Source organism: Vipera berus (assembly GCF_964194415.1).
Source record: "Vipera berus genome assembly, chromosome: 1".
NCBI lineage: Eukaryota > Metazoa > Chordata > Lepidosauria > Squamata > Viperidae > Vipera > Vipera berus.
The window spans coordinates 303,544,977-303,570,890 of NC_138202.1; the positions used below are offsets into that span (position 1 = coordinate 303,544,977).

At 38.8% G+C, this 25,914-nt stretch overlaps 1 protein-coding gene across 1 annotated transcript in view; it reads right to left on the bottom strand.

The window, feature by feature from the left end:
• The window catches only part of ALK (ALK receptor tyrosine kinase), a gene marked incomplete at both ends in the record, with an annotated part of 680,504 nt that overhangs the window by 119,360 nt on the left and 535,230 nt on the right, over nt 1-25,914 (bottom strand). The window contains 3 exons of the mRNA XM_081312714.1: nt 8,996-9,096; nt 10,733-10,867; nt 19,457-19,588. Coding sequence (XP_081168840.1) covers nt 8,996-9,096; nt 10,733-10,867; nt 19,457-19,588 — 368 coding nt within the window. The remainder of the gene's footprint in view (nt 1-8,995; nt 9,097-10,732; nt 10,868-19,456; nt 19,589-25,914) is intronic.

The following is a 25,914-nucleotide window of genomic DNA, read 5'->3' on the forward strand; positions in this document are numbered from 1 at the left end:
CATGGAGAAAAGGGACTTGTCTTTGTAAATCCATAGCTTTTGCTGTATCATGCAAGACAGGTCTGATCAGTGGTGGGATTCAGCCAGTTTGCACCAGTTCGGCAGAACCGGTAGCTAATTTTTTGTTGCCCAGGCCCAGAATGGACTTCCGGAAGTGGCATCCACAAGAGAACTGGTTGTTTGCATATTTGAATCCCACCACTGGGTCTGAAGCATTATGTGGGCTCCTTCCTCTCGGTGTTTGTTAAGTTGTGCTCTGAAAAACAAGTTCACCAATTCCACCCTATTTGCAGCCATTGTAAGAGCAGCAGCTGGTCAGAGAGGAACAGTTATGACTTATGAAATACTGTATTTTTTGAGGGTGAAGATCCATTCTCCGAGCTTGTGGTTTGGTTTCTGAATGTTTCATTACCAGGCTAGGTAACATCTTTAGGAGAGTTTAGGGGTGGCTCAATAGGGACGCAGTGGCTCAGTGGGTTAGGACGCTGAGCTTGTCGATCAGAAGGTCGGCAGTTTGGCAGGTCGAATCCCGAGTGCCGCATAGCAGAGTGAGCGCCTGTTACTCGTCCCAGCTTCTGCCAACCTAGCAGTTCAAAAGCACGTAAAAAATGCAAGTAGAAAAATAGGGACCACTACGGTGGGAAGGTAACAGCGTTCCGTGCGCCTTTGGCGTCTAGTCATGCCGGCCACATGACCATGGAGACGTCCTCGGACAAGCGCTGGCTCTTCGGCTTTGAAACGGAGATGAGCACCGGCCCCTGGAGTCGGAAACGACTAGCACGCATGTGCGGGGGAACCTTTACCTTTACCTTTACCTTTATAAACTTATAAACAGAAGAAGACTGACATCCCCTAAACGCTGCTGAAGATGTTACCTAACCTGGTTCAGAAACCAAACCACAAGTTTGGAGAACAAACGTTCACCCTCATTCTATACCGGAGCTATAGATATTCGCCACTATTGAAAACTGTATTTTTTCTTTTAATAGATTCCCCCAGAGGCCATTGAAATGTGACTCCTTTTCCCCCTTTTCCAGGTGAAAAGGAAAGTTTTTCTTTCTGGCATAAGTGACAGGATAAAAGTTACAACTGATGCAAGGCTGTCCAAGTACAGTTTGCTACATAAGAGTGGGACAACAGTAAAAAATAACACTGCCTCATGATCCTCATCCAGTAACTTCATGTATGGTGGGAAACTTACGCATCTCCATCTAGATCTAGTTGGTTTCATAAAAGGAAATAGTTCAGGAGATATCTGTGAACCAAATCATACATGAACTGAAAGGCTGTTAAGACCTGTTGATTCCCAAAGGGTTAGGGGCAAGATGTTAGTAGAGACCAATGAATGATTGTTTGTTTTGTAAAATAATTATACAGTGCCTTGCTTTTCTTTGTTTTTTTGCAATGGATTATTTTTAATTTTTGTAAATTGTTCATTTGCCATGAATTGATATATATTTCAGATGGGTGGCCCAAGGAGTTTTATAAATAAATAAATATTGTGGAAGTCCCCAGTGGCAAACTAAACTTTATTCAGTTTAGGAAGCTGGAACTCGGCTAAGGAGACACAGGCACTTATGAAGGGAGGCTGAACTGTTTATTTTTTTTCCTTTCAGTCTGCCAGAAAGCAGAGAAATTATATTCTCCCACCAATTTGGAGCAATGTTGGTGCTGTATGTCTCTCAAATTATGTTGGCTGACAATACTAAAGCAAATCATGCCAACTTCCTATTGTTCATTGCCTTTTTGCTTCTCTGGATTATCATTACCCGCTGACTACCAAGTGAGCATTTTGTGGGCTTTTTCCCCCCTCCCCCTTTTGTGGTAATTCAAAGAAGGAAGGACTGCTAGGTTAAATCCACAGAGCCAATTGGGGTGGATTTTTCTGCTGTTGCAAGATTTCCAGTGTTGAACTGACAACCTGAGAGAATTTTGGCAGAGATTCAGGGCAGCTTCTGGCTACTGCCCAACTCTGCTCAGCAGGAAGAACTGCAAACTAGTATAGCATAGTGATATCCCTTCTCAGACTTTTTTGGAGACTGAAAAATCTTCTACTCTCTTGTTACAGACCTCAGTTGTTCATGATATATCTTGACTTGACCTTGAGAGGGAGTATTTAAGAGATGCTTGATTAAGAAAGGACCATAAACGTCTTGATTCAACAAATGTATAAATGTTGTAAGACTGAGACATTTCTTGAGTGCTTTCTTTCCTTAAGCTATGCAAAATCTCTGGTTGATGATCTAGTACTGCCCCCCCCCCCCGTCTTGGCCAATTCCTTCCTTTTGATTTGCAAAAATGGCCTGAGATGAAAATGTGTGTCCTTGAGTTCCAGCATGGAACAGTTGCTTAGAAGAGAAACAGTTGAAAGCTCAAGGAATATTATTTTTTATCTCACTTTTTAGGTCTCTTACTCAGAAATAATACTGATACAGTATGTCCTGGTTATAACTCAAACACAATACTGAAGAATATGATAGTTTCCAGCACCACTGTCTTTATGGTTGCTGGGCAGCCAAGTCCTCCAGGCCATCCTTAATTTGAGTTGGAGTCAGGTCTGAGGGTGTTGCTCAGAGTGACGATCCAGACAACTACGTCCTCAAGTATACTGGAGTCACAACTGATACAAAAAGTGACAGAGAGTCCTGCCCTGTCTAAAAATCCAGAGGTAGCATTCTCTCCTCACCTTATTATCAAAAAGATTAGATAGATACCTAAAGCCTTTCATAAATTGGAAAGGATATTTTAGTTTGCATACGTCAGCTGCTTGGATGAAAGAAATTATTGGTACCGTATTTTCCGGCGTATAAGACGACTTTTTAACCCCTGAAAATCACCTCAAAAGTTGGGGGGTCGTCTTATACGCCCAGTCGTCTTATACGCCGGAAAATCAGTGGGTGGCGTCTGGCGGGAGCCGGCAGGGCAGTCCTGCGCACGCGCGCACTCCCTGGCTGCTCCTTAGCAGCTGGGGAGTGCGCGCGTGCGCAGGACTGCCCTGCCTGCTCCCGCCCGACGCTCTTCCCTCTTGAGGCAACATCGCTCCCCGGCTCCTAAGGAGTCCTCAAGAGGGAAGAGCGTCGGACGGGAGCCGGCAGGGAAGTCCTGCACACGCGCGCGCACCAAAGGTATCCCAAAAAATTGCACCAAAGGTACCGTATCCCAAAAAATCCGCTTTTGGGGTTTCCTTTTTTAAATCAACGTCATTAGGAATGCTAATGGCCCATCTGCCGCCTTTTTTTTCTTGTGAATTCTTCTTTGTGGGCAACCCCGCTGGCTTTAGTTGCCCTGTCGAAACGCGCATACACCAAGAAAGGAGCAGCAACCTCAGTGGCTCGCTGAGCAAACCGATGGATCTCGCCCAGTTATACTTTCCGCACTAGAAGCAGGTAAAGAGACGGCTCGTTCGTACGACCGTTACGCCTCTCGCGCGTCTTACGTGGGATCTTTCTTGCCCCCCTGCAGCAGGTCAGCCATACAAACCCTCCGCTCCAGATCGCATCAGAAACATAACTCTACGGCCCGGTTCTGTCCCTAGACTTACTTACGTACAGGCAGACCGGAAGCTGCGCCAAATGGCTGGCTCAACGGCGCCTGCGCGCTGTCGCTTTTCGCACCCGGCTTCACCTTGCATAGAGGGAGAGGCGCCTGTGCGCGCCTTGGGCCCAAGAAGGATTTTGGTACCGTGTAGGCCGGCTCTTTAGCCGGCCGCAGCAGCAGGTACTGGGGCTGGTGGTAGGTCAGCTATGCGCGCCTGATTCGAGGGGCCGGCCTCGCCTAAGAGAGTGTGGCCGCTGGGCTGCCCCGCCCTGCGCCAAATGGGAGAAGTTCAAGGCCTGGGGGTGGGAAGCAGGAGGGGCGCCGGCCGTGGCGGGGTGGCGGCTGCCCTCCGGCGCTGCCTGCCGCCCGGGAAACGCTGCACCTTGGGGGCCGGCAGAAGCGCGGGAGTAGCGGGAGGGCCAGCGGGGCCAGTCAGGCCTTCGCCTCCTCTGCGATGGACAGGGAGGGCAGGGCATGTAAGTATTTTCCGGCGTATAAGACAAAAAACCTTGAAAAACTTCTTAAAAGTAGGGGGTCGTCTTATACGCCGGGTCGTCTTATACGCCGGAAAATACGGTATCATATATAGGAGCTCAATGTATTTGCAAAAAGCAATAGAAGAGACTGTAATGAACTGGCTCAGATTGAATTAGCTGGCCTGCTTCCTGAACGAATGCCTTTCACTGTTATTTCTCAGCTCCTGAGCTCTGCACTAGGGCATTCTGAGGCAGTTGGACATGCTGAGTCCAGATAAACTGAACAAAAGCATGCAGTGATCTGCCTGCCTTGAATCCTGATGGCCAATAGGACTGGTATTCCTTTTACATATGAGATCTTCAGCAATGGTAGATGTTATGTTTTTTCCCCCCTCACAGTTCCTTTAATATACCACAAACTAACTTGATTTAAAAACAGCACACTGTGTGCTTCATATATGCAAAAAAGCAATGGTTTTTCCCTGTCTCCTCTAGCAGAGATAAAACCATACATAGAAAGGAAGACTATGATTGTTGATTCATAATTACTACTCTATCCTGCTAGAGGCTGAAGCCACCTCCATTATCTGTTGGAAAACAGATTAGCGACCAAAGAACTCTGAAGTATCCTGATTCAGTGATGACAAGTTCCTTGTTTGTAAAACTTTGGGGGAACTTTAATCCTATGATAGGTATATGGAAGGTGAAATAGCACCTGCAACAGAATATATTTAACATTGACCTAACATAAATATAGATTATTCAATTTTCCATGGGACAGCAAGATCAGAACATGTTTTATGGAAAGAAGGATGAACACATCATGAGGAGCACATATTTTACTACTGTTTTTCAATGGAAACAATTTTTGCCTGACAGAGTCTCTCAAAATGAGCTATATGAAGATTTAATGTGGAGAAAACTCTTTCTCTGATATATTCATATCTTTGTTCAAATTGGAATGGAACTCTCTTCAGCATTTTATTTCCGGAAAAGGATGGCAATATCGTACGAGCAGCATTTTAAGGTTTTGGTTTTGACCATGGCTTGTATATGGAGGTAAAGTGAACCAATAAAATGTAAGCAATTCCAGCCTTTTGGTGAAATGATATGAGTCTGTCTAAGACAGAATATAAATACTGTACATGTTCAGAGTAAAAGACAGTGTGTTTCTAATGCCTGCCAACAAATACATAGCTTCTGTCACTTATTGTAGCTTCAGCAACAAAAGAGGATAAAAGGGGCTGTATTAACAGAATGACAGAGTTGGAAGAGACCTAGTCCAATCACCTACTCAAGCAGGAGACTGTACCTTTCCGGAGATCTTAGACCATTTTGTGATTCTAATCATTTAATTGTGTTGCCTGTTTAAAATGTCTTGGAAGCTTTAACTTGTTCAAGATTTAGTTCATAGATGTTTGCAAGAACTAGGTTATATAGGGCCAACTGCGTCTTAAGCAGTTGTTTTAACCCCTAGGCCTTCGAATCTCAGAAGGGTATGGCTGACTGATGAGAACAAATAAGTTTGAAATGATCATATCGGTCTCCCTTTATTCTTTGTTAGCAAGCCAAAAAATTTACACAGATATGAGCTGCCACTGCTGTGGCTACTGCCTGTAGATGGCCTTGGGCAAGGCTGGAACAGGAAATAAGATTTGTCCCGTGTCTGGGACTAAGCAAGTGTATTCTGAATGCTTAACAAACATTTAACATATATATATATATATATATATATATATATATATATATATATATATATATATATATATATATATATATATATATATATATATGTGTGTGTGTGTGTGTGTGTGTGTGTGTGTTAAATGCTTGTTAACTATTTAGATTACCTTGCTAGGCCCCAAACATGGGACAAATCTTTATTTCCTGTTTCGGCCTAACTGAAGGCCATCAACAGGCAGTAGTCACAACAGTGACAGCTCATATTTGTGTAAATTTTAGATTGCTAACAAAGAATTAAAGGGAGACTGATATGCATTTCAAACTTATTTGTTTTCATCAGTCAGCCATACCCTTCTGAGATTCGAACCTGGGCTGATTGCACATTAGGCAGTTGTTTTAACCTCTAGGCCACAAGCTCTATCTCACTTTGTTAGCTGAGAAGCAAGGGAGATATGTGTTAAATGCTTGTTAACTATTTAGATTACCTTGCTAGGCCCCAAACATGGGACAAATCTTTATTTCCTGTTTCGGCCTAACCGAAGGCCATCGACAGGTAGTAGTCACAACAGTGACAGCTCATATTTGTGTAAATTTTAGATTGCTAACAAAGAATTAAAGGGAGACTGATATGCATTTCAAACTTGTTTGTTTTCATCAGTCAGCCATACCCTTCTGAGATTCGAACCTGGGCTGATTGCACATTAGGCAGTTGTTTTAACCTCTAGGCCACAAGCTCTGGTTAAAACAACTGCCTAATGTGCAATCAGCCCAGGTTCGAATCTCAGAAGGGTATTTCAAGCTTAGAAAAAAAATCTAGTTTAAAATAGGTTATTCCAATTTTACAAGATTGTTCTGACCATTTTGTAAGCGTTTTGAATTCAAAATTAAGTCATTTGAAGCTCAGAACACCTCTACAATCTCTCCTGGCAAGATTTGAAGAGCTGCTTAGAATTCAAAACAAGCTCTCACCTGAGATTCTAGACAAATGTTGCCAACTAGAGTAGACCATAGTAAGCTACTGTATATAAACAGTTTTCCAGCAAAAGGTGACCTCCTTTGTGTCTTGCGCTATGGATAGAAGTATCAGATCTCATTTTACACTATCATCCAATATTAGGATTTAGAACAATGTTTCTTTACCCGTCTCAAATGTGTTAATGCTTTGTTAGGATCCAAATAACAAGCAAACACTATTTGCAGAGACTTCTGATTAACATGTCAACTTATCTCACCTTATGGTGCTGTCCAGTTTGGAATGAATATTTTAATATGGTCCCACCCTATATTCTTGGACATGAACAGAGACCAGTTTTCTGGGAAGCTCAAGGAGAGACTTAGATCTTTTTGCAGATACAGATCTAAGTTTTTCCTGTTGATTTTTTCATCAAAAGAATTATCAGTAAGATGTATTTTTCTTAATGAGATACCAGATTCAGTTGTAGTGGAAAATTCAAGTTGCTCAAAAATATGCCCTGATTTTGAAAATGTCATTTAAACCGTTAGTGAGAGAAAAAAAAGACCTGTGTGCAGGACAAAGAGACATTTGAGCCTGAATTTAAGGCAGACAGATTGGGGAAAAGGAATGATAGTGAAGAAGGATATCTGGAGTAGCAAAATTGTAATTTCACAGTCACAACTATTACTCTGTAATAAACTTGATCACTTGTATCCAGCCTCAGGAGGGATTAGGGGCCAACGATTTGATTTTCTCCTTGCAATGGGCTCAATAATGCTGTTGAATTATTCCAGTATATGAAGCTGCAAGCAAGGACCTGTTCAGAATGAAGAGTTTTTGCACAATTCCCCCCCCTCTCTCTCACACACACAAAGAGAGAGAGAGGGAGGGAGGGAGAGAGGGAGGGAGGGAGGGAGAGAGAGAGTCTGTTGAATCTTTAGTACAGTTACTATGCTGGCTCTGTATGAGCATGTTTTCAAAAGCATCATGGAAAGTTAAAGAGGTAAAACAGTGGTAGATGTAACTGATGTCTCTCTTTCCTTGATCTCCTTTTAAATGAAAATTTAATTATTCACCTTGTTTATGAACATATAAAAACACATCTTGGGAAATGGTTCATCCGTCTATTGACAGCAGGCAAATTATGAGAAATAGTCACACTTGCTGAGGTGTGACAAAATGAAGTTTTAAAATATTTAGAACCTCAGCTGGGGAAAAGGAAAAGAGGGACTCTTTAAAAGAAAAAGGATAAAGACAAGACACAACAGGGGAACAAGTGGGTATCTGTGTCAACATGTCAATTGGATGGAGGTAGTAAGTATCTCATTATCTGAAAGACGCTGGGCACAAATACAATCACTGTAAAGCCAAAGGTTTCATAATCTGAAAAGAAATCACTACAGCTGAGAATGAAAGAGGAAAGAAAAGATTTAACTCAATAAATCCAAAACAGAATATCTCTGTATATAAAATCTAATAAAAATATGTACAAAGTTATGTACATGTTAGCTTATAAATCCCATTTCAGTTTCACATGGTTATACAAATATGACAGACAATTTCCCATTTGAAAACAAGTATTTTATAACTAGCAATGTTCCTATTACTGTGATGGCTACCCTCTTCAATTAGTGATTGATTTCTGATACTAAGATGATGATGAAAATGATGTCAGGGATTCATCAGTGTTCACCCTCTAGTGAAGTGCTCACCCGCTTGCTGGCTGGGGAATTCTGGGAATGGAAAGCTATACAATTTAAAGTTGCTTTGCTTCATATATTGCAGTCTAGAATTATGTGCCATACAATAGTCAACAGAGGCACTGAGGAAACTCAGGCCATGGACTGGAAGACAATAGTAGTCTTTTGCTGTTGATCCCTAGCACCTTGTACCTTAGGAATAGATGTCGTGATTAGGAACCATTACAGCAATCAATTTCAGCTATTAGTGATAGCCCCATCCTCTATCAATTTATCTAGTCCAAGTTTAAGGTAATCATCTAAGCTGGCAGCTATCATTACACTGAATGAGAGTAATAAATACTAAAAATTATACGGCAATGACATATATCCATGCACATATACGAAGTTTATGAGTATATCTTTGAGCACCATGACTGAACCAAGATTCCATTATCTATGGCTACAAACATTTGTTATAAAATCACAGCATGGGCAAAAACTGGCATGCACATGGTCAAAGTTCTTGTCTACCTTATGATTCTGGAGATGAATTCAATTATATTCAAGGGTTTTCAAAATCAAGGATGACATAGATATTCATAAAATTACAAGGAACACTTTTTGCACCTCTTTTTTTTTAAACCTTATCTAAACATACTTGCCTCACAGGGAGAATTCTTCATTGGAGCTGGAAATACAGCACTAGTCACCATAACTGTCTCTGCAATGGGACTCTCACTGGTATTAAGCAAAAGGGCACATTCTGTAGAGAAAAAGGGAGGAAAGGTACATAAATTATTAGAGTGAAATTAGTTAATGTTTTCATGGAACATTTGTATAGCAACACAATCAGCTGAGGTCCGTTTACCGGTTGAGCTCCGGACGGCGCCCAACCTTCGCTCCTTCCGACGGGATCTTAAAACCTACTTGTTTGAACAAGCTGGCCTGGCCTGATGGGTTTTGGGTTTTATTACTGTTTTAATGTATTTTAACTTATTGTTTTAAGGTATTGGGCACTTTGTTTAATTTTTTCTTAATTTTTGTATTCTTGTATTTGGTATTTTATTGCCCTGTTCACCGCCCTGAGTCCTTCGGGAGAAGGGCGGTATACAAATAAAATTATTATTTTTATTTTTATTTTTATTTTTTTTATTATTATTATTATTATTATTATTATTATTATTATTATTATTATTATTATTATTATTATATAACCCTTCATATGAAACTGCACATGAAAATCATAGGTGGTCTTACATTATGCTAGGAATTTTCAACATTTTTTAGATATCACAATGCAATTTCATTTATTTTACAAGATCTCTCTTTCTATCACTTATAATGTACGTATATCCTTGGCTTGTGATTTGTTTTGTTCATGTGATTTGTATCAAAAGGCACCAATTTTTATTATTCTGAATGAAGTATTTCTACTATAAATGAGGAAGAAATGCTATCACACCAAAGCTGGAAGCCAGGAGTCATGTATATGTTTATAAAGCATACTTTCTCAACATAGTAGATTTAAGACCTGCTAAACTTCAGTTAATTGGTGGGCTTGATTATGATAAGGATAGTCTAGCATATCTGGAGGGTACCTGGTTGAGAGAAAACATTAAAAGAATGGTAATTCAATGCTGTCAGTTACTGAACATTGTAAATGAAACAATATTTTTGCCTCCAGTTATTTAATATCATAAAGAACAGGTAGACATTCAGTTACAATCATAATGTAATTGGCTTGAGGCTCTTTTGGGTAGCTGAGTGACTAGTTTGGGTGGGAGAGCTAGAGTGTAAGGGTAAGTGATTACAAGGGCGCTGCATCAGCTATAACACTGAAACTGGGTCATAAGTAGCTTTTTTGGGGGGGGAAACTTTCATAAATTCAAACAGTTGTTATATGACCAATCATAAGTTGAGGATTACCTGTAGTGACATCTTTGATCTCAATTTCTGAAGACTATATTCAGTTTTCCCTGCAGGTTACAGAAATAGTTCATTTTCACTTTAGTTCTTTATTTACTAGTGCCTGCTCCAAGCACTGACCAGGGCCAAGCCTGCTTAGTTTTAACAATCAAGTTGATAAGGCATTGCTTCTGACAGTGTACACCATTAATAACCAAATTAAGAGTTGCCAATCTACCAATGCTACTAATCTTAATCAAGATGATTTTCTATGAGTTTATTTTTTTAAAAAAAATCATAGATTTCTATGTGGATTCTGCTTATTAATGCTGTGTCAGAAAAGTATTTTCTGATTTTTCTTCCTGTTGCAAAAAACACAACAAAAAGAAGATCCAACTATCAAAGTGAACAACAATGGCTTCATCCCCATCACATCTTAACTCTTTTGACAGACCGCTTAGTTTACCCAGTTGTATAATTTTACCGTGATCTACCTTTCAGTGAACAAAAGTGATGATATCCTGGATTCCCAATATGCCACAGCTGGGCCTTTGGCGAAGTTGATGAACTTTGAGTCCAGCCACACTCTCCATCCTCAAAGGAGCAATAGAAACCAGTAGGAAGATTTTCTGCATGGGGAAGAATGGCAAGAGACAGAGAACCGATCAATAATTCCTAAGAACAAAAAAGAAAGTATATTCAGTATTTGCTTTTTGGAACCCTGACCTTTCTCTCTGGTTCTTGCAGCAAAAAGGACTACTTTCCCTATATAAACTACTAAAACACTTGTGTCTGAAACTTTGTAACCTTCAAATGGGCAAAAATGCTGCATCATAGGGCAAAACTGTCAACAGGTGTACCTCAAATCGGCTAACTTACAGAATGCTGGGACCCATTACACCCAAAGAAATGAAATTTGCAAAATTGTTTGCCACTTCAGCACCTCTGTGCTGCTGCCACATAACAGTGAACCATAGTAAAGTGATCCTCATTTTAACATATCCCGAGAACTTCCCACAAGTCAATGAGAAACTCAGAAGGAAATGGTACGATTGCCGACACTCCTTACCACCTTCCCACTTCCCTTGCTTGTGGGAAGCTTGCAGGGAGATGTCGGTGGAGAAACGGTGCATCCTCCACCAGCCTCTCTGAACTCACACACACACTGGTCCCTCAGTCCATGCTCCACCCAACAGCAGCCCCTTACCTACCGGCTAGGAAGGGAAGGGAGTAAAGAGGACAGAGGAAGGGAGAAGAAGGGAGGAAGGAAGGATTTCTGACACTCACTGCCAACTAACCAGAAGGAAACTCAGTGGGGAAGCCAACAGAAAGTTAGAAATCACACCTGCTACCACTGAATTTTTGACTACCCATGGTCATTTTGTTTCTCTGTTTAGGCAAGGAAATATTTCTGAAACATATGGATGGCTGAGTACACAGTAATTTTCCTAAGGACAGAAAGCATATTTCAGATTGTGGCAGCATAAAAATATATAAACAAATAATAAACCTTCACAAAAATGTTCGCCCAATCCCTCCAAGATTGAGGCTAGGCATCAAGCATTATCAAAGCAATTCTTACAGGTAGTGCTGGTTTACAGTTCCTATCCTTCTTGAATATTAGCATTTTGGCCATGCTGGCTGAGGGAGATGAAAGCTGTAGTCCAACAATTACTGGAAATTAAAGGTAACAAATCACGAATTATGGAAACTGTGTAAGATAGGATCGGGATTATTTTCATATTTCAATTTATAAATGGGTGTAGCCTAAAATAGTTCTTTTCCTAAGGCCACCCCATGAAGTTATAGCAATAGCACTTAGACTTATATACCGCTTCACAGTGCTTTACAGCCCTCTCTAAGTAGTTTACAGAGCCAGCATATTGTCCCCAACAATGTGGGTCCTCATTTTCCTGACCTCAGAAGGATGGAAGGCTGAGTCAACCTTGAGCCGCTCAGAATCGAACTCCTGGAGTGAGCAGTGAGTTGGCCTGCAGTGCTGCATTCTAACCACTGCATCACCACGGCTCTTGGTGATTATGATGAAGTTTAGATTGTCAATACATAGTTCATAATTTTATGGTCTTAATAATTATAATACTTAATCATTTATTAACTACAGTATATCTTCAGGTTCAGCTTTCAAATAATTCCTCTAACTTCAGTTTAATATTAATTAAATGATCAGTAGCAACAAACTGTGTTAGCAAAAATAGGAAAATTAGAATTTCCCTTTAACTTTCTAGTATTGCTGTCTTCAGATGACAGGATTTCATGCAGCTTCCAAGATGTACCTTTAATGTAGATTTCACTTGTTAAGACTGTATAGATAACTGAGATGAGTCCGTGACATGTTAAGTGAATGATTTGCCAGAGGCATCAAAGAAGGGCCCAGATCTACAAGGATTGCCTTTTACTTTATAATGTAGCAACTTGTTAATCCTTTCATATATTTAAATATGCAGAACTAAATTCCAAATTGAGTGGTCAGCTGATCCTTAGAGCACATCTACTATGGCTCTGAATAGCAAGGCTGGAGATCATTACCACATGTAAGTACTATTTGAAAACTGATTTTTTTTCCCAGTGACCAGCCCAAGTTACTGCTAGATTTAACTTGTGAAACCATTTTTTTAACACACTGTACTTTAATGTGACCTGAAGATTTTGGAAATTTGCCATTTAAATTTCATATTTATTCAGTACCACTTTATCCTCTTGACTCTTGAGAAAGATTTTGCGCCTAAAAGAGGAATCTATAACCTGTTGTATTCCAAGCAATACTAACTTTAATCTGCATTTAGAGGATAGTAGCTCTGCAGAACTCTTTTTTCCAGTCTTATTTTATTTCATCCTTTTCATTCCTGGTAAAGTGTTGCTAAAATGAAAACAACATTTCAGCTTGTCCTTTTCCTAAACTTCATAGTGGACAACCAGATTTCAAAAACTCATTCACCTGTAAAAACATGATACACTGTTTATATACTTTAACCATTTATTTCTTGACTTAATGCCAAGGTGCCCAAGGTCAATTCTATAGAGGAAGAAAATGTACCAACTAAAATACTAGTGTGAGGTTGTTGTTATTTCATTTTTTCCACTTTGAAGACACTGGTAGAAATAAAGCATATGTCAAAATTCTGTAATGCTACAACAGCCATGCATTAAATGGTACATACAGACATAAAAGTAAAGGAGTTTATCCTTCTGTTCATCCTTTTATCTACAGGTATGGATGGGTTTGACTATTTCCAGTTTGCATCTATTAATTTATCAATCCATATATTGTTTTTAAATTTTAACATTTTAAATTTATGTATGCATTTCAGAATTGATTCTATAACTCTTTATACCTTTCTATGTGGATTTCATCAAAATAGTATTTCCATAAGAATACTATTTTTTTAATATAAGAAGTCCCAATTCTGAAGTTATTTTTAATTATACTGACTACCATGAGGCACCATGTAACCAGTTTTGTTCTTTATTGGGATTCCAGATGTGACTAGGCAGATGTTGCTCAATGTGGTTCAAACCTTCTACAGGAAATTGAACTCAAGGACCTTCACATAAAGGATACATATCATGTAAAAATAATAATAATAGAGAATTCCCTCCTCCAAGAGGGGGTGTGTGGAAATCATATAAAACACTGTATGTGTAGGCATGATATAATGTAGTAAATCTACCTTTCTGCTTTGAGAGTTTAAGGGAAGATGTACTATATATACACCATTCTGATATGAATTCTGAAGGATCACTGTTATAGTCCATACATGATCTGGGAGGTTCAGTTCAAATTAGCAATACACTTCTGAAAGCTAGCCAAACAAAACTGATCTATACATTCATCCATCATTACCAATATCTCAGGGCAATGCTTAATAAAATAGGTGTCATATACTGTAGTTTAAGCTAGACCTTTGTTAGTGCTGAACCATACACACAAATCTCTAGAACAATTCTTCAATGGAGGCAAGTAACCTGCATATATAAAGAAATATGCATACATGTGATCTTCTTCATAAAAGTAAATGAGGATATCAATCATGTTAAACAGTTCCATGAGCACAGAACCCTGGAGAATGGCAGATATTTATGATTTGGAACATGTTTGTTTCCACTGCTATACACTAACATGGACATTTTTTTTTAAAAAAAGCAAATAAATAATGAGAGTTAACCCATCATTTGTAGTGATGACAGTGAATACTAATCCAACTATCTCTTAGTAAAAACATAGGAAGCTGCTTTATACTAAATCAAACCATTACTTCATATCTCCTGCTGATCGGTTTTCAAGTGGGAGTTTTCCAGCCCGCCTTACTGTACCTACATTAATATATTTCTTTTCATCGGAACTGAACTCGATGATAATACAAACTTACTGTCTGTCCTCTGTGATACCAAGTACCATGAAGTACCATGACATTGGCTATAGGATGTGCCAGCAGACCAAAAAGGCCCTACTCATTTATACAGAAACAACTTGGGGATTACATTCCATCTGCTCTTTTCTGCCCCCTCCCCCCAAATACTTTGGGGCAATGTTTTTGAAAAAAACGTCAGAAAAATAGTTGATTATAAAGTCCTACCAGTTTCTCCTTTTAAACAAAATGTCACATTCATTCTTCTTTAATTGGATTCCATTCTCCAAATCAACAGAGATTCTGATGCAGCCTCAAGCTAAATCAGAACAGACTGTCAAGCTAGATGCACCTTGAATTCTTCTTGAAGCAGTCCTGTGTGCCATTCAGTTTAATTCACTTTGTTGCCAATGTATAGTATATATAGAAGGGTGTAATGAAGTAGAACATTTGTTGGAAATGTCTAAGCATTAAATACTGCCTAGGGTCTAGAATATCGGGGAAAATGACAGGGAAATTGAGTATGGAACTATAAATGAAGATGTATTAGCAGTGCAACTGCTAGCCCAGAGTTTTGTTTCTCATAAATGTAACTTTATGAAACTCTGCTTGGTGTGAGGAAAAAACAGACTTCTTCATTTATTGTATGTAGTGAACTACTAACAGCCATTTATCCCAGTTCTATGGCAAGATTTAACATATCTAACTTGTGTGTTAGACAAAATTGCCAGGATTATTTTTCAGTTTGCATAGATCAGACTCTAATAAGCATAATTGAAAGGAGGAAAAGACTTGCACAGATTTCATGTGCTCCAAGTATCTTTCTGAGGTTCTCATTTGTAAATATAGAAACAGACCTATCAAATGAATTACGATAAACCAAATGCCATGGATTATAACAGACATGTCAAACACAAGGCCCGGGGGCTGGATCCGGCCCGCGAAGCCATCCTGGAAACAGTGAGGGAACGGCCCCCACTGCCTTGGCCCTGGTCCAGAGACCCTCCTTCTGCCAGAGACCCTCAGATCTGTCCCACTCCTGCCCAGGCCCCCATAGGCACCCTTGATGCAAATGATGTAGAGCTGGCCACGCCCACCCAGTAGGCCATACACACTCTAGCCACGCCCACCCAGTAGGCTACGCCCACCCTGGCCACACCCACCTGGCCCCCTGAGGGCAACCGCAATGCTGATGCGGCCATCAATGAAATTGAGTTTGACACCCCTGGATTATAATATACCTTCTCAGACAAGAATTAAGTTCTCCTTACAAGTATATTGTTACATTCACTCTGGAATGTGGTGAACACCATTTTAATCAATAAACCCACCAAGAATCTATTGAATCATAACTGATGGCTGATCAATCATTGTTTTTTTTAACTAAAAGGTTTCTATATAATTTTAAATAAAAAGATCATTTTATATAATAATAAGTATTTCTCTTCAAAAAATATAATTGGATAATATAAACCGAATAAATAAATAAATAAATAAATAAATAAATAAATAAATAAATAAATAAATAAATAAATAATTTAAAATTTTCCTCAGTAAGTTAATGATTAAAATGTGCAACTCTTTATAATTTGCCCTTCCTCCAAAGTCTCCAAACAGCTACATATGATTCTTCTTGAAATTTATCCATATAAAACCTTTTTAGGTAGGTAAGCCAATGTCATTCAATGAGTTTCATGAGTGAGTGGAAATGTCAATCTACTTCCCCTTAGTTTTATTACATTGTAACCATCATCCTACATTGACTATCAAGCCATATGTAACAATAGAGCCATAGGCTTCCTGGCTGTATTTGAATAGTATATCATCATTTTTTTTCCTTCCTATCCTCCTTGCCATAGCCAAAGACTGAAATATATTTGCCTAATGGCAGAACAACAGAATAATAGAATTGGAAGAGACCTTGGAGGTTTTCTAGTCCAAACCCCTGTTCAAGAAGAAAACCCTATACCATTTCAGATAAATGGTTGTCCAATCTCTTCTTAAAACCTCTAGTGATGGAGCACCCACAACTTCTGGAGGCAAGTCATTCCACCAATTTAATTGTCCTAATTGTCAGGAAATTTCTCCCTAGTTCTAGATTGCTTCTCTCCTTAATTAGTTTCCATCCGTTGCTTCTTGTCCTGCTTCAGGTGCTTTGGAGAATAGCTTGACCACTTCTTCTTTGTAGCAGCTCCTTAGATATTGGAATTCTGCTATTATGTCACCCCTAGTCTTTTTTTCATTAAACAAGACATACCCAATTCCTGCAACTATTCTTTGTATGTCCTAGTCTCCAGTTATCTAATTATCTTTGTTGCTCTTCTCTGCACTCTTTCTAGAATTTCAACATCTTTTTTATATCGTGGTGATCAGAACTGGATGCAATATTCCAAGTGTGGTCTTACAAGGCACTATAAAATGGTATTAACACTTCACATGATCTTGATTCTATTGATCTGTCAATACAGCCTAGGACTGCACTGGTTTTTTTTTTTTTGGACAGCTGCAGCACTCTGCTGGCTCATATTTAAGTGATTGTCCACTAGGACTCCAAGATCTCTCTCATAGTTACTACTATTGTTCAAGGTACTACCTATTCTATACATTCTATGCATTTTATTTTTCTTGCCTAAATGTAGAACCTTACTTTTCTTATGACTGAATTTCATTTTGTTAGATAGGACCCAGTGTTCGAGTCTGTTGAGATCCTTCTGTATCTTAAGCCTATCTTCTGAAGTGTTGTCTATTCCTGCCAGCTTGGTGTCGTCTGCAGATTTCATGAATTCCCCTTCTATCCCCTCATCTAAATTGAAGAGTTAGATGATATTGAAAAAATATTGGGCCTAAGACTGAGACGTAGGATACCCCTCTATATACTTATTATTATATATGAATAATCTACATTAGAATCATAGTGTAAGACTGGTAGAAACGTAATAATTCAAGTTATTATACATTTGTATGCCACCCAACCCCAATGATTCTGGATACTATGTGCATGCTTTCCATCATAAAACAATCTCAAACACCTAATCTCATCTTCTATGCAAAGAGGTAATTATCTCTCTGAAGATTGAAAAACAATAGACTGGAATCAAAGTTTTCAACATCATTATAGCTGTATTGTACATCATTCTATTCATATAAATATTTACACCCCTTCTTTCTATTTGAAAGTATGATCAAATTGACTTAGAATATTCCAACAATACATAACCAAAATCAAATAGAATTAAAACCTACTAACAATATGTTAAGATTAAATCCATAGTAACAAGAATAGGTTGCTCGATTCATAATATAATTTCTATAACTTTTTCCTTTTTGTATTGCTGTGCTTATTTGCTTTGCAGTCCTGTTTACTCTTTAATGCTGTTGCATGCATTTGTATATGTTGATTAGTTTCCTCAATAAAATATAAGTAAACTGCCTTCCTTAGATTGGTAACAACAGAAGACCTGTCTTTTGCACTGTTGGAACACTGTTTTGGTATGAAAGGGGGTTATCTAGTAAGTCCAAGTGGCACTTCTATAGGGAGAAAGAATATATTCACCATGCCTAGTCATTCAGAAATGACTGTGCAGGTAGCTTCTCAATTTATAGACAGCTATTTAGTAGTTAATGGAGGAAGAGTGCCATAACATTATAAAAATTATCTCCTACTTTTTCCTTTGTGAGTAATTTGGGCTGAATCACACCTACCAGCACATTTCAAATAAACTGGCCACCTTTCATCACAAAACAACAACAACAACAACAACAAACCTCCAATGAATTCTCAGGACATTGCAGTTACTCGCTCATGTTTCATCTAAAATGCACACAACTAATTTCCTTTCTCAACAAGAGTATGTGTGGGGAAAACTCATTCTCTAATCTTATTTCACACACTTCTGCTTCCCACATAGAGTAAGAAACTAAATCATGATTCACTCTGTTTCAGAGATATAATTCAGGATTTATGTAATAATGAATGTCTGCTTAACCTTCTGCTTTTTTTCTTCTTCTGTTGTTACAGTAAGCTTTATAAATTCCATGTTGGCTCCATATCTTGTTACTTAACAATATTTTTAAATCAAAATATCCTGATGTCTATATTCCTTTCATATCCTTCTTATGAACACAATGAAAGTGCACTGCTTTGTGCATTCTACCCTATCCCTGTCTTCAGGTTTAGCTCGGTTGCCTTCTCTTATTTAATATCTACTAAGAGTATTGTATACTGAAGCTGAAGCTCACATACTTTGGCCACCAAATGTGAAGAGAGGACTCATTGGAAAAGATCCTGATATTAGGAAGGATTGAAAACAAAAGAAGGGGGTGGTAGAGGATGAGATAGATAGTGTCATTGACACAGTGGGCATGAGTTTTGGCAGACTAAGAGAGACTATAGAGGACAGGGGTCCTGGCATGCTATGGTCCATGAGGTCACAAAAAGTTAGACATGACTTAGTGACTGAACAACAACAACAAAAAAAGTATTCTATATATTATTTAGTATATGGGCTTCCCCATTATGGTGGGTTCCTCCTTGGGGCCCTCCTCCTGACTATAGATTAGATGTGTAGTCACCTAATCTGGGAGAACAGGGAAAACCTATACTAAAGACCTAGGTTCCTTACAACTTCTATGTTCTATGGGGAGCAATCTGAGTCAGCATTGGCTGTTTCCTTCTTTGGTCAGAAAAACTAAAAAATCCAGTTTGTTTACTGGGAGACTGAAGTATTTTTCTCCATGCATATGTAGTATTGAGTTCAAAGAACCAGTTCAGGTTCTTTTGTGAAACTGGGGTAATTTTCACCACTGTAGAGCAAGGCAGTGTTCTGAAATTTTAGAGGTGATTTGACTTACTGCATATATGTCCTTCATCTTCTCCATCTGCACAATCTTTGATGAAGTCACACACCTGTCTCAACTTGATCACTGTTCCATTCCAGCAGTTGAAATAACTCTGAAGAGCCATTTTAGAGACAGATGGAGGTCCTAGGAAAAAGAAAGAAGAATATTATTTAAATATCTTCATCAGAGTTTGTACAGTATATTTGGCTGGGTTTCATTCTCCACCAAAGCACTATAATCATCACACCTCTAAGGCAGTTATTCCACTAAGGATCACAAAGCCCAACTACTGGTTGATACAGAGTAATTAACAGATGAAAATGTCTCTCACTGTATTCATTATATGAGATTATTTTTTATTGCTTCACATTTCCATGGGAATAATCCAGGTATCTTTCCTTTCCTTTCCTTTCCTTTCCTTTCCTTTCCTTTCCTTTCCTTTCCTTTCCTTTCCTTTCCTTTCCTTTCCTTTCCTTTCCTTTCCTTTCCTTTCCTTTCCTTTCCTTTCCTTTCCTTTCCTTTCCTTTCTCCTTGCCTCCACTTTCCTCTCTCCCCTCCCCCTCCCCTCCCCTCCTCTCTCCTCTCTTCTCCTTTCCTCCCCTCCCCTTCCCTGATATTCCATGAAAATAGTTCAATTGTTTATAGAAATTGCCACAGTGTTGTTCCTACAAATAACTAGTACAGGTATTTTTAGAAAAAAATACACGCTCTAATTGCTAAAATCTTTTCTATCACCTGTTTATAGTTTTCTGCTACAGAGAGGGAAAGAAGCTTCAGCTTAATGTGAACTTTTACATTTCTAACTCATACTTATCCTTTGAAAATTTTATCCATTCCAATTTTGAAAAATAAATGAAATGTACAAACAGAGGTATATCCTTCAAAGTAACATCAAACAAAGCCCTATGTTGGACAAAGCTATGGACCAATAAAGGTATATTAGGCCGTTAATAGTCTCTTTCAGGGGGAAAAATGCTAGCAATGTTGCTTAGCAGAGCTGGGCCCATTGGATAAAAGCTTGGAGGTCTTAAGTCTCCTTTTCCAGGAAGTCTCTGGGTCTACACAACCTACATTCTCCACCTACCTTGCAGAAGTACTGTTATAATTACAGCTTCTACTTAATTTCTAGGCAGGAGCTGTCTTCCCTGCTAACATATGTAAATAAGAAAGCAAGGACTGGCACTACAAAGGCAAAAAGATGGCAAAATGAAATCAATTCTACTCCAGCACTTTCTGAATCTAGGGTGTGAACATGTGTGGCTAGGGAAATCATCTCCATCTCCTCTGAGAGCCAGATCAATCTCACAAAATAAAACAGAATAAAATTTTATTAAAAAGAAAAAAAGGAAAAATGTAGTTCCTTTTTAGCTTTAAGTATCCATTCAGTGTCAAGGGAAGTAAAAAGTATTATTTTTTAGATCAGAAATCTGAGCCTCTGATCAGATACATTATGATATTGATTGCCTCTAACTTAAAGGAACTCTGCTAAAGAGGTACCAAGATGCATAAAAATACCACAATTTACTGGGCATGTACACAGAACATAAATACCAAAGACACAATACATAAATGTTATATACCAGAAGCATGGAATAAATTAAATTTAGCACATTTCTTAGGTAAATTTTCCCTACTCCTCTAAAGACCAAACTAGCCTTGGAACAGATGTTATTTCTCTGTTAATTTGTTACCTGGAAAATCTTGTTTGCTACAAATACCAATTTAAATCTGAGACTGAAGGGAAATGGTAAATCCCACTCTTTCCAGCCTCTTATTCAACATCTGCCTGATTTTAAATACAGAAACCCTTTTTTTTCTACGATAAAGGAAGGGTTTGGGAGAATTTCCCTTGTGGCCTCTACGTGCTCCTGCTTGAAGCTAAGAAAAGATGTAGGACTGAATGTCTGAAAGAGCAGCTGGCTGTTTGGAATATTTTCAAGGCAAGATGGCTTCAAAACACTAATAGATTTGCCTTAGCAAATTAAAGAGCCATCTTACTGAAATTATTTCCTAAATAATTTTGTTAAATTAAAAACTATCTGATTAGACAGTTAGAATTTTGAACTCTGTTTTATTGGTTGTGCATAGGCGCATTTCTTTTAAGGTTGTTAATTTAAAAATGATAATTTTCTTCTAAAAAAATACATGTTACACTACATTCTTGAAGAATTTTTCTGAGCTAATCCACAAACTGAGTCTCCAGCTACTTTAGTGGAATGAAAATACAGCATATATTTTGAAATAAATCATGGAGAGAATTGTTACTAGTCAGAGACAAAGAAACAAAGATGATATTCTGTACATAAGCTGATACTCCTATAATACTTTGTAGTTATTGTATAATTTCAAACAGAAAGGTCCACAGAGAAAAAATGACATATAACTTGGTTGACGCTCAGGACTCTAGCAGATTTTTTTAAAAAATGTGAAATCTACACATAGACACTCACTCCTATTTACAGATAATTTGCATTGTCCATGTACATCTTTTCCATGATGCTCCCATAATTATTTCAATGAAGATAAAATGTAACCAAACAATTTGAGCCCTCCTATGCCAAACTGTACAAATAGGCCGAAACTCTTATACCAATTATAAAAAATGATTTTAAGGCTGTTCCAGTAAATGAATCCTACTCTGAGGGCTAGACAAAGATTAATATTAGTGTTCTCAATAGAGTTTCAAGCTGAGGAATGTGGCTTCTGAAAAACTAGATATAAATTTCATAATTCCTGAAGCTAATGCTAAGGATTCAGAAGTGGACTTCCCAAGGCTTGTGAATGCAGAAATGGGGAGGATCTAGAGCAGGGGTGTCAAACTGCCAGCCTGGGGGCCGGATGCATCATGGTGAAACCGTGCCCACCCCATTGCCGGCAATGACAAAAAAGTTGCAATACGTCATGTGACATTGTGAGTTTGACACCCCTGATCTAGAGACTAGCCTAGCAGGAAGTGGCTAAATTTGAGAAAGTCTGATGAAACTTGAGATGAAGCTTTGCGTGACTGAATCTGAGCAAAAATCAAGGTTAATGAATTTTTGTTTGTACCTGTATGGGGAATGCAGGGGACTGCAACATTTAAGATTACTCAAGAGGCTGAAATATTACTGAAACAACTGGCTTCATGGTTTTAGTTCAATAACAAGAACTGTCTATTCGTGGTATTGTGATTCCTTGTGGCCAGATCAGATCATCATCAATTAATGGCTTATTGTAATCCTGGATGCCTCTGCCTGATCCTGGCAATAGTGATGAAGGATTGTGGACTGTTTTTTTTTTAAAAAAATGGGTGGGTGGGTGGGTGGGTGGGTGGGTGGGTGGGTTATGACATGGCTCAGTATTATGTGAGTTGTTTTATAGCTGGCTCTTTAAACTCCCTGGCCCCATCATGCTAGGCTATGAAATCCATCAAAATAAATTAAGAAATATTCAATTGAAGATCAGGATGGCAGTGGTATTGCCATATGTTATACGTTGCCTATATAAAAATACAGCCAGGGAGTGATGTGTTGTAACACTACATCCCTATAATCTATTGTAAAAAAGCCGCCAATGCAACTGAATCCTCTTCCTTATCCTTAGAGGTTTTCATGCCTGAAATCCCAATACTGCACCATTTTAGGCTTCTACAAGAGGCTGTATTGGAGTGCATCATGGCATGTATTGGAGTTAACATGGGGTTCTTATAAGACAGTGATCATGAGGTATCTTCCTTCCATTCCTCTCCCAATTGCTGAAGGAGGTATTTTTAAGGATAGCCTTAAAACAACCAGAATTTAGAAAGTTATTTTGAACTTGTCCCTGGGTGGGGGGGATAACACTCCCAATAACTCAAATTGGGCAAACATAAAATCCAGACTGTTTGGCTAGCTAATGAGAGAGAGAGAAAAAAAATGATTTTGAGATTTTTTGTCCCTCACTGAAGTCACTTGAGGGGAAGTTGCAGCAGATGTGTGGCTAGGTCTTTGCTCTTATCCTCTTTGCAAGACTTTCCTTGCTCCAGAGAACATCTTCTTTGTGTCATCTAAGGCCAGGCCTCTCTTTAACAGACTAGAATTGAGCCCATTCTGTGACATTGACAGATCCTTCACTGAATTGGTCTTGCAGATACAGCCCTAAGGAGGCTGTTACACCTTACAAGAATTGAACTTAGCTTTAAATGAATGTTGCTTCCTTAGATTTCAGAATCTTTTTTTTTTTTTGGTTCCCTGGAATAGCCAGTAGCCTGAATTGGAAGAGCCAGCACGTTCATGAAGTTGCATGCAGTTGCATGCAGATCAGAGTAAGCAGTGATATACTACTTCAGTGCCCCATTCTCTAAACTGGCTTGAAGAGAATCATGGCTTAGGAAGCAAGGTACGTACATACCGAGATGGCTCAGCCAAGAAACATTGGCAAACTGCTACTGATAAATTCCCACTACCTTCCTTTTCCTTTCTGTGAACTTCTATAGCATTGTTTATCAACCTTGGCAGCTTTAAGACGTATGGCCTTCAAGTTCCAGAATTCCCAAGCCAGGCTGGCTGGGGGATTCTGAGAGCTGAAATCCACACATCTTAATATTGCCAAGGTTGAGAAACATTGTTCTAGAGGCTCTGTTTACCTGGCTGACTCCTGGCTGACTAAACATTTATTTTTCCTCCTTCTCCTGCTAAATTCTTGACTCAAAAACTAAGGCATGTGTGTGCACTAATATCCCACCCTTCATTTAACCAAAATTGTCTCTCTGAGACAATAGAAAAGGACCATACAGAAAATGCCTTGGATCTGCTCTCTTCCTTAAAACCTGTGATGTACCTGAGATTCTACTGTTAGGCCTCAAAGATACTGGCAACAAAGCAAGCCCCGTGATTTACAGATGCTCAAAAATATTTTTGAAAAATGAAGTGGAGGAAGAAACAGCTCCAAACAAACTTCCCTTTCATAGTGTCTGGGTATTTCTGGATTGTAGTCTCTAGACAAGTCCCCACTTCCACCTAACTTTGGGACACACATATCCTGCTAATGTATATTTTGTTGAGATCTCTTACTATTGCCCTTAGGACTTTCCCCACCATGGGGAACTAAATTGCTGTCAGAGTCGTAGTTTCTATACCATCCAAAGTTGCCCTCAAGGTAAGTAAATGCTGTGAGGCTTTGTCACCTTGGAAGAAAGACATGTAATAGAAGTGCTGTGGAATAGAGACCAAGCAGAGATTAGAAATGATGGTTTCATGGAGGCATCATGGTCTACTGACTCAAGAACGGATGTATAACATTTCAGATTAGCAATGAAAAAAAGCCCAACCAGTTTAAGAGAAAAAGCTGATATTTACTGAGGCCAAACACATACAGGGAAGGAACCTAACATGTTCATTCCATGGGAAAAAATATTTCTCAGCTTGATTACATTTGTATCAAGTAGAAAACTCTCATTAGTACCATTGTCATTGATTTGTAGATTTGTATCCTGCTTTCCCTCCAAAAACTCAAGGAGGAACATCATTACATATTTTTTTGTTGTAAAGCAGTTGCACATTCAGATCATAGCTAAATCAGTATGAATAAATGTTGTTTCTGTGAGCTTCTCTGAAACTGATAGTAGATAAGTTTCAATTCCCTGATTGTCAATTTCCTTTTGTTGATTGATTTATGGATTATGTACTATCAATTCATTTTCCACTCCTGGTCTTCCTAATTTGCTTGATGTTGACATGGGAAGTAAACAAGCGAGAAATGCCACATTTATGATTTATGCTTCATGTCTTTTATTTTCCCTTGCTTTGTGAGAGCTCAGTCACCTGGAAGAGTCTGCGACACATGTTTTGATGGCCTGATTTGTATAGATCAGGGACAAGCAATGTCATGCCATCCAGATATTTTGAATTTCAGCTTAATTAGCCTGGCACAGCTAAACAACTTTGGCTGATGTTGAAAGCGAAGCTAGGCCAGGGCTAGAGAATATTTTGGCTGTGGGCTGGACTGGGAACTTGGGGGAAAAATACAGAAAGCAAACTGCTTCCAAATTATTGTTGTGTTAATGAAATCACCAGGACTGAAGGGAAAGTTTCCCTTTTGTCCTCCCCATTGGCTATGTCAAGAATAAAGGACTATGGAGCTATAGCCCACAGCATCTGGAGAATACTGGGTTATTCATTCTGGTACAATTGACTGATAACTGATGGCTGCTGGTCTTGCTTCACAAAAAGCAGTTTGGATATGCTCTGTGAACCATTTCCCTTCCCAGTTAGCTGTTTAGCTTCTTCTGCTTGTTGCAGTAATCAAGGGGGTGGGGAATGTCTTTTGCTCTTGAACTTGACAGCTTGATTATGCATTTCTTTTCCACTGTCATAATACTTGCATTATGGAGGGTACTCATTCGTTTGGAAAAGAAGTGTTTTTCTTTTCTTTTTAATTTGGATGAACTGAGTTCAGACAACAGTGCAGTGACTCTTTATACTAATTGCTTAAGACCCTTAGAAACTAATAGC